General features: G+C 35.6%; 1 protein-coding gene and 1 non-coding gene across 3 annotated transcripts; both read left to right on the forward strand.

Moving 5' to 3' along the window:
- The first annotated feature begins 3,061 nt into the window (after positions 1 to 3,061).
- Positions 3,062 to 7,689, forward strand: LOC122279512 (dnaJ homolog subfamily B member 13-like). 2 transcript variants are annotated; one of them, XM_043090198.1, is made up of 4 exons: positions 3,062 to 3,476; positions 3,568 to 3,986; positions 6,173 to 6,654; positions 7,089 to 7,689. In XM_043090198.1, exons 1-3 carry the CDS (start codon positions 3,312 to 3,314, stop codon positions 6,612 to 6,614), a joined length of 1,026 nt encoding a protein of 341 aa, XP_042946132.1. In that variant the 5' UTR covers positions 3,062 to 3,311; the 3' UTR covers positions 6,615 to 6,654; positions 7,089 to 7,689. The 2 variants fall into 2 exon arrangements, with proteins under 2 accessions (XP_042946132.1, XP_042946131.1); XM_043090197.1 differs by lacking the exon at positions 7,089 to 7,689 and having other exon boundaries at positions 6,173 to 6,847.
- Positions 5,846 to 5,980, forward strand: LOC122280256. Its single transcript, XR_006229838.1, has one exon. It is a non-coding gene; the product is annotated as a small nucleolar RNA snoR111 (small nucleolar RNA).
- Positions 7,690 to 8,957: the final 1,268 nt, after the last annotated feature.

The raw sequence follows: 8,957 nt of genomic DNA on the forward strand, positions 1-8,957 counted from the left end.
GAGTTCGAGTTCAAAGTTGATTCTTTGACTTTCTGAGCTGCTCAATCTCCACTCATGTGTTAATGTGGTTTGTATGTATTGATAATAACTGTTGTATATATGCGTATCCGCATTCTTTTATTTTCTTTTATAACAAATAATATATATATATACAGTATCATGTATCTATCTATAATAATAAGTGTATCACATTGCTACAGGAATGAACAGTGAATTATAATTCCATTTTTGTTTTTGTGTACATAGAAGATTTACACTGCTTTACATTCCGTACAAAACATAGTTGTTTCGGTGTGATCGCAGCCGTCGAATCCCCATCTTCCTTCCTGGCTCCATCGACCACACAAACACTGTAGTACAACCGCGCCGTGCACACTGCCTTCTCCTACTTCCCCAACAGGTTGTTTCGGTCATGCAAGGTACAAACCCTAACCTCCAACCGGCTTTTCTTGGCTAAGCCGGTAAACGCTTGGTCGTGCTTCTTCGTCAGAACCCACGAATACGTGGCACCAGAGGTCGCATTTGGTGGTTTGCACGGGAACGCTGTTGATTGGTGGACAAAGACCCAGTTCAACGCCTAGGATCGAAGCGCGGAGCTGCCGACGTGAAAAAACACCCTTTCTTCAAGAATCTGAACTTTGCTTTCATACAGTCTCTCTCACTACCAGAGATTCCGCAACTGAGAAGGATGAAAACGAAGCCGTTGTGTCGCGCGAGGAGCAATGCAACACAATCCACGGTGAGGTTGTGCGGGTTTTACACCACAATAAAAAGGAGATAAATAAGAAACAAGGAAGAGAAAATGAGCATACAAGGAACTTGACCAAACCTGCAACAACGAAGAAGAAACCATGAAATAAAAACAGCAGAAAAAGAGAGAGAGATCTGCTTGCAGTGGAAAAAAAAAGAAACAAAATGCAAGAGAATAAATGTAACTAACCAACTGAAGGAAAATGGGGGAATGCAGTACAAGAAATGAAGATGAATCGGCTAGCAGTAGAAGAAAGCAACGGGAATTAAGAAGAGAAGGGAAACGGTGTAGGAGAGAAGAAGAAGAAGAAGAAAAAGGAGCCCTAATGTCTTCTAAACGACGTCATTTTGGAGGGATCCACTGGGCCGGGTTTAAGTGCTACGTGCTGGCCTAAGTTTGAAGGGAATTCGACCCAAATCATAATAAAAACCCACTAAAATAAAGCCCACTTAGAAAATAAGGTTCTAAGAAAGTAAAAAGGTACAATAATAATAATTAAAAGTCAAGTAATAACACTACAACTCTATATTAATAAAGTAAAATATTTAAAGCCCAATAATAGAATATTTAAAGCATAGAGTAATTTAAATGCGAAATAATAACTAATAACAAGAAAGCACATTAAAATAATTTACACGACTTAAAATTATAAATGAACCCAACGAATAATACATTAAATTTAAAACAAAAGAGTCATAAATCATAATAAATAAAATAATCTTTCCATGCAAATACACATAAAAAGAAAAAAATGTACAATAAAAGAAATAAATAAGAGCCAAATAAAAACACAACTCAATATTAATAAAATAAAATAATTAAAGTCCAACATTAAACTAATTTAAAGTAAAGATCAGTTTAAATGCACAATAATTAATACCAAGAAAACACATCAAAATAAATTTCACAACTTAAAATTCATAAAATAAAATTTTTCATTCCTACAATTTCTATACTATACATAAAATATTACAACTTTAAATTATAATAAAATACTAATTATTTTTTTATTTTACTTTTTTTTAATTAATTATTTACACATTTATTCATTCTCTAATCCCATTAAATATATAGCATATAGGAGCATACTAATTATTTTTTTATTTTGCTTTTTTTGTAAATTAATTATTTACACATTTATTCATTCTGTAATCCTATTAAATATTTAACATATAGAAGCATCTGCCATTTATAGAGACTGTTGTAGTACAAGTTTCAGAAAAACAGTGGGTGATTCAACTTGCTGCAGATCCAGAAATATTCAATTAGCAACAATACAAAAATTTCAATATTCTCTCTATTGGCCCTGTGCAATATGGCTGAGAACTATAATGATCATGAAAAAAATAAAATAAAATAAAATTCTGTTTTTTGTTCAAATTTACTCTGAACAAATTTTTGTATAAGACAATCAAAAAACACAACTAAGCAAACGTGCAGAGCACGTTTGGCCTCCACTGGTATTATTAATATGTGAAAATATGTGAAAATATATATGAATGAGTTAATTAGTCAAGTTGAGGTTGAAATAAGCATGTTCATGACCATTAATCGAGTTGAGTGAGTTTTGAACATGTCTATATCATTTAATAATTGAGTTTATTTTTGTGTTTGCGTGACTTATTTAATAAATGCTTCAAGCTAAATTCGAGGTTAATTTGGAGAATGTATTTGTATTAGCATTTAATTGGGTGACATGGTTATAGTAATTCAAGAGAATGGATGATGGAGAGGTAGAAATGGAGGTAGTTGTTATTTTAAGCAAATTTGTAGGGGGATTTGTATTCTTTGAACTTCAAGTGTGCAATTTGAAGAAAGAAAGGCATAATTTGTGAGAATGAAGGCCTTCATATGGCTATAATGCACATTGTTTCTCCTTTCCAAATTGCTCACTACAATTTGAGCATTTACAAGGATGCTTTGGGTAGGGCTGATCTTGGGGGGAAAAAAAATGATAAACCTCTGTTGGGTTAATGGTTTAGTTACCATTTATAAAAATGATCCCTTGATTTCTGAAAATTATATTTTACTCCTTAACTTCCGAGTCTTTCTTTCCAAGCAAACTCTTGGAAGATTTTTCATTGAATAATGCTACTCCCATTGATGGTGGTCATTGAGAGTGGTCATCGATTTGCTTTTTTTTTTTTAACTTAATTGTTAAGAGAATATTTTTTTAATTAATTTGTATTTTATTAAAATATTTTAAAAAAATTACACATTCAATGACCACCACTCTCCATAGACGAAGCATCTCTTTTTTCCATTTGAACTATTCGTGAACAAAAGAGAGATATGGAGTGCTTGGGGCGAAAATAAAAGCAGATCCAAGACTCGAAGCCCAATTTGTAACAAATATGGTAGTGAGGGGCCCAGCCCATTCTCAGATCGGGGGGATAACTCCCCACTCGCACATGGTTCCTTCGCGGACGTGAACTCCGGCGGCGGCAGGCTAGCTCTCCGTAAAGACAAAACCGAAGAAATCCACGCCAGACAAAGAATCCGAATCAGATAGCTGGGATTAAGAAATCAGATACGGAAGAAGAAGAACAAAAAGAAAGGCATGGGCGTGGATTACTACAAGATTCTCCAGGTAGACCGGAACGCCAAGGACGATGACCTGAAAAAAGCGTATCGGAAGCTAGCCATGAAGTGGCACCCCGATAAGAATCCCACCAACAAGAAAGAAGCTGAAGCCAAATTTAAACAAATCTCCGAGGCTTACGATGTAAACCCATCAAAATTCGTTTTTTCTCACTCTTAATTATTTGTGAAAATGGAGAAAGAATCTGATGATTGGTGTATGTATATGTGAATAGGTTTTGAGTGATCCGCAAAAGCGAGCAGTGTATGATCAGTACGGAGAGGAGGGGTTGAAGGGGCAGGTTCCACCGCCTGGTGCTGGTGGGTTTCCGGGTGGGACTGATGGCGGACCGTCATCGTTCCGGTTCTCCACGAGGAATCCCGACGATATCTTCTCTGAGCTTTTCGGGTTTTCGAGTTTCGGAGGGATGGGCGACTTCGGTAGTGGGTCCCGCGCCGGCGGGCCTGGGTTTTCGAGGAGTATGTTCGGGGACGATATATTCAATTCGTTTAGAGGTGGAGGCGGGGAGGCCTCAGGGAACGTGCCCAGGAAAGCCGCTGCGATAGAGCGCACGCTGCCTTGTAGTTTGGAGGATATGTGCAAAGGGACTACGAAGAAGATGAAGATTTCGAGGGACGTTATCGATGCCAGTGGGTAAGTTTTGGGATGCTATAATCATTTTTTTTATAGGCTGTGGTTTGGATTTGTTGTTGTACTGATAGTTATGTTGTCTCACATTCGTACAGGTAATAATGTAGATTAGGTGGTTTAGATTCTAGATCTACACATAGTCGTTCTTTTGCAAGTCCACAATTATCTAAACCAAATAATATTGTTGTTTATGACTGATAGATTTTAGTGGAGTTTTTGAAGATTTTAAGAATGGTTATGATTTGTTTAGGTATACCATGTTATTCTTATACGTGGTTGTGTAATGGCGTCTCTTAGAATCAATCCGCTTGGTGTTTCTTTTCTATAATTCATAACTTTTTGAGAAGTATATATAATTCAGAACTTGATCTTTGCTAAGCGTTGCTCTTTGTCCCATATACTTGGGCTTTTGTCTATTCTTATGATCAATACAATAAAATCTTGTTTACCGATCATTAAAAAAAATCAAAACTTGATCTGAAAATATTTGAGTCAAAGTAGCAATGATTCAAACCACTTATGTTATTTTGGAAACCCAAGGATTCAATCATATGGATGGGAAACAGTATTCCTCCGTTTTGCTGTTGCTAGTAAATACCACTAGCATTTTGGCTTTAGATCCTCTGAATCATTCCCGTTGGAGGTCTAGACCTTTTTTTTCCCTGATCCTTTGATGAAAGGATTCATTGATAGAATTATCAACTAAATAAGACAATGGGAGTGGACTTCATGAGTGATGTGGGGTGTCATGTAAATAGATATGCTGTTTCTCCTGTTTAACTCCTTTGGAGTTTTTTCTGCAACTTGTTATGGTTTTAGTTCATAATGCAGTTTGCAAGAAAATGCTTTAAGTTCTTTTGGTTTTGGATCTTCATCATTTTGGTAGAGGTATACACATCTACATGTATTTATGACATATTTATAGTAGTTTACAATGCATGTTTAAATAATTGGTTTATTGGGTGAGACCAATGTAATTGTATCATGGTACACAAGGCATGTACATGCATGGAAATGTAGATTATGATACAGTGATTCTTTGTGCCATAATTGACAAAATTCAGGGTATTGTAACTCTATTCCAATTCCGGAAGATATATGCCCAATAGGCATCTGGTAAGATATATGTGGTGGCATTCAGGAGGGGTAATGATGCCATAATCTAATGCATGTCAAATGTTCCTTTATCTGCTGGTGAACAGAAAGATACACAGTTAGATATACAAGTGAATTGTAATGATATGCTTTTTACTACCATCTGCTGCCTTATGTATTCTATATGGAAGATTTCAATACTTCAGGTATTGTTTAGGCTGCTGCACCTTGGAAATCAATTTTTCTTTTTAATCAAGATGTGGCCTGTTTTAGAACTTTCTAAGATGTTACTTATAAAAAAAGATCTGAGATGGGACGGCATGAAGAAGTCTGCTTGGCTGCATATTTTCAATTTCCTCTTTTGGCACTTGCAGGTCAATAATCGCTCCAAAACTACTGGCACTTTAGATACTTGATAGGTTTAGGAAAGAGCTCCTGTTGTAATGGTGTTTTCAGGATTTGGTTTTTGTCAATCCATGATTATGAGTCTTTATTTTGTCAACTGAGTGAGGGAATGGAGGGGTCTGTTACTTTGTCTGCATTAACAAACTTACAATACATGTGTGCAGCAGAATGAAATTTTCCACCTTTTGTTTTTACTACATGTGTGCAGCAGAATGAACTTCCGTTCTTTATCTACAGCTGATTGAAATGTAAGGGTTAGGTTTGCCGATGGGGTTTAGGGATCTCTCAACCTTGTCTGATATTCGCTCATATTTTGGATTTTATTTCATTTTTCTTTTCAAATCAAAGCCTCTGTTCGGTGTAACAGAAAAGGGGAGGCAGGTCTGTGTCTCCTGCGTTCGGAGGAACATTGAGATATAGCAAAAAAATCAATGGCCAAGATATCGTTTCGTTCGTCATCTTTTTTTATTGGTGATTCGATTGTTGCTCGTCCACATTTGTTACTTTCATTGTTTTACTTATTAAAAAAAAAAAAAAAAAAAAAAAATTTTTTTAGGAGTCAGTCATTCCTCTGTTTTTCCATTTCTGGAAAATCTCACTTATTCATGGTTATGAATCTATTGACCTTTAGGAGTACAAAATAAAATAGTATGATAGACTGGTTTTGTTTATTTTATCTTGTTGTACAGGCGACCTGCCACAGTTGAGGAAATTCTTACCATTGACATCAAGCCGGGTTGGAAGAAGGGCACAAAAATCACCTTTCCAGAGAAGGGACATGAACAGCGAGGTGTCATACCCGCAGACCTCATCTTTATTGTTGATGAGAAGCCTCATGGTGTCTTCAAGAGGGATGGCAATGATCTAATCGTCACCCAGAAGATATCACTTGTGGAGGCTTTGACTGGTTATACAGCACAGCTGACAACCCTTGATGGTCGAAATCTGACAGTTTCCATCAACTCCATCATTAGTCCCACTTATGAAGAAGTTGTTAAAGGAGAGGGGATGCCAATCCCCAAGGATCCTTCGAGAAAAGGGAACTTGAGAATCAAATTCAACATCAAGTTCCCTAGCAGGCTTACATCAGAGCAGAAATCGGGTATCAAGCGATTGTTAATGTCTTCTTAAGGACTGGTAGCGGTTCACCCTACAAATCTTCCGACCTCCTGTAAGCTTTCATTTGTTTTCTCTGCTAGTTTATATGCTGGAGAGAAATTTCATGCTCTGCTGAATTGAGGATTTCATAGAAAAAGTTTAGTAGTTGAATATTGTTCATCTTTTTCTCATTTCCCGTGTCTGCTCTCTTTGGTTTTTTTAATCGCTGTACACCACATCATTGAAGAATAAAATGATTATAATTACTTGAGCTTGCCTACGATTTTTAGTGAGATGGAAGCTTGCACCTAGCTTGATGCCCAATTGGTGACTGGATAAAATGCAACAGCACCAGTCTTTTTATTTTTATGAAATGCTGCTTTTTAGGCAAAGTGGATACCAGGTCCTAGCTTGGCACACGTTTAAATTTGGGTGACATAAAATGTGCAATATCGTTAGTAGTGGAATGACATTTTAAAACTGCTACTTCCTGGTTTGTGCCTGCAGAAATCAAAATATGAGGGTGTCTTCTGGGTAGGCTGGCTATTTGGATTTGACTTGATTCTTCATTGTAATCAGTAGTGCAAGATCTCGATTGCTTTACAGCTACTTCATTAACTTGGTTTCTTCGAATCAAATACAATCCGATCACTTCGAACCTTTAGGATGGAGGGAGGGGCCAACTCGAGCTCGACTCTGATCAAGTAGCAATGGTTTTGTAAGCTTCTACGATCATATGCTTTCATGGTCCCTTCATTTCTGAATGAGTCTTCTTACTTATAAGTTAACGTGAAGAACACACTCTCTACGTAGGAATAGTCCAAAGACAAGATAATAGACCATTTCTTAAGGTTCCATCCTTTAGAGCATTCCCATCCAGCTGAGGATGGGAGCTTGCTGCCTAAATTCATGGAAAACCAAGGGGGCGCAGGCTTCCAGGTTTTTTTAGATGATTAGTAGGGCTTATTTGTGGGAAATTTTTGATAGGGCACAACCAAGAGGGCTGAAGCGCGCTGTCTTGGGCATCCCTACGAATGAATACTTCTGCTCGGAACATAATATAGATCGCTTGCTTGCGACTGGCTTGCAAGAGAGCTTTCCACTTGAACTGGGGCATCCACCTTTGATAACTCGACTTAGATAATGGGGTACATTGAAAGACCGGATCGAGGGGACACGAATACTTTTATGCTTACCGGTAATGGCGCTTCCTTTAGTAAAAATATTTAACTTCGGACAAAAGAAAAAAAAAAAAAAAAAAAAGAAGAGAGAAAAGAAATATTAAATTGACCATTTGGAAAAAGATGATTTAAAAAAAATATATTATATTCCATACTTCCATCTTATTTTTATTCTATTAAATAAGAGGTGACATATTTATCATTATTGGATGATATTTTATTATCTAATAAAGAATCATTTAATAGTTATAAATATGTCATATTTTACATAGTATGATGAAAATGAAATGATAATATGGTGAATATAATTTTTCATTATTATAAAAGTGATTTTGAAAATATTATCATTTAGAGAGAGATATTTATTTAAAAAATTCCATATAGATGAAAAGTCGAAATTACGGGCACAACAAATAATTAAACAATTCTAAAAAATTGAAAAGAAATAAGTTAAAAAATCTTCTCTCTCTTTTTTCGAAAGATAGAGGACCGATTTTTAAGTAAATTGTAACAAATAGTTTATTCAGCCCAATGTGAATGATCCATGCCCCTAAACATGATAAGAGGCGAGATATTGTTTCGTTGGAAAAAACAAAAATAATTGTGTAAAGCAAGAAACTAAGCCAAATGGCAAGAAAGTCGACAAAAGATGACAAAAAGTACACATGTTAGATAAGTTTTGATAGACGGTTCTCGCAAACGAAAATTGTTTTTTATTATCTTCATATTTCACATATCATATTTATTTTAATTTTTTTTATAATAAATATGTAGTGTGTAAATGATAAATAAAATAATTCAATTATTTTAATAAGAATAAAATGAAATAAAAAATAAAAAAATAAAAGATAATATTTTAATATATAAAATATGTGATATGAGATGATGTGTAGCATTCCTCTCTGGCAAATTGCCTTAGTCAGACCGTAGGAAAGATAATTTTAAAGCCTCAAAATACTTTTGTAAACGATAGACAAATTCTAGACGCAGTGCTCATTGCCAATGAATGCCTAGATAGTAGATTGAAAGCAGGTCATCCAGGGATTATATGCAAGCTAGACATGGAGAATGCGTATGATCATGTTAATTGGAATTTTCTTATTGACATTTTGGAGAAGTGTGGTTTTGGGGAGAGATGGCGCTCTTGGATCCGATGATGTATATTTACGGTGAAATTCTCAATCCTAATAAACGA

Source organism: Carya illinoinensis, chromosome 10 (genome assembly GCF_018687715.1).
Source record: "Carya illinoinensis cultivar Pawnee chromosome 10, C.illinoinensisPawnee_v1, whole genome shotgun sequence".
In the NCBI taxonomy this organism is placed as follows: domain Eukaryota; kingdom Viridiplantae; phylum Streptophyta; class Magnoliopsida; order Fagales; family Juglandaceae; genus Carya; species Carya illinoinensis.

What these genes read in the sequence shown, in the direction of transcription:
- LOC122279512 (XM_043090198.1), top strand. Translation starts at nt 3,312, where the DNA reads ATGGGCGTGGATTACTACAAGATTCTCCAGGTAGACCGGAACGCCAAG. An exon ending in AAATCTCCGAGGCTTACGAT is followed by an intron (nt 3,477 to 3,567) that starts GTAAACCCATCA and finishes ATATGTGAATAG; the next exon opens with GTTTTGAGTGATCCGCAAAA. An exon ending in GACGTTATCGATGCCAGTGG is followed by an intron (nt 3,987 to 6,172) that starts GTAAGTTTTGGG and finishes CTTGTTGTACAG; the next exon opens with GCGACCTGCCACAGTTGAGG.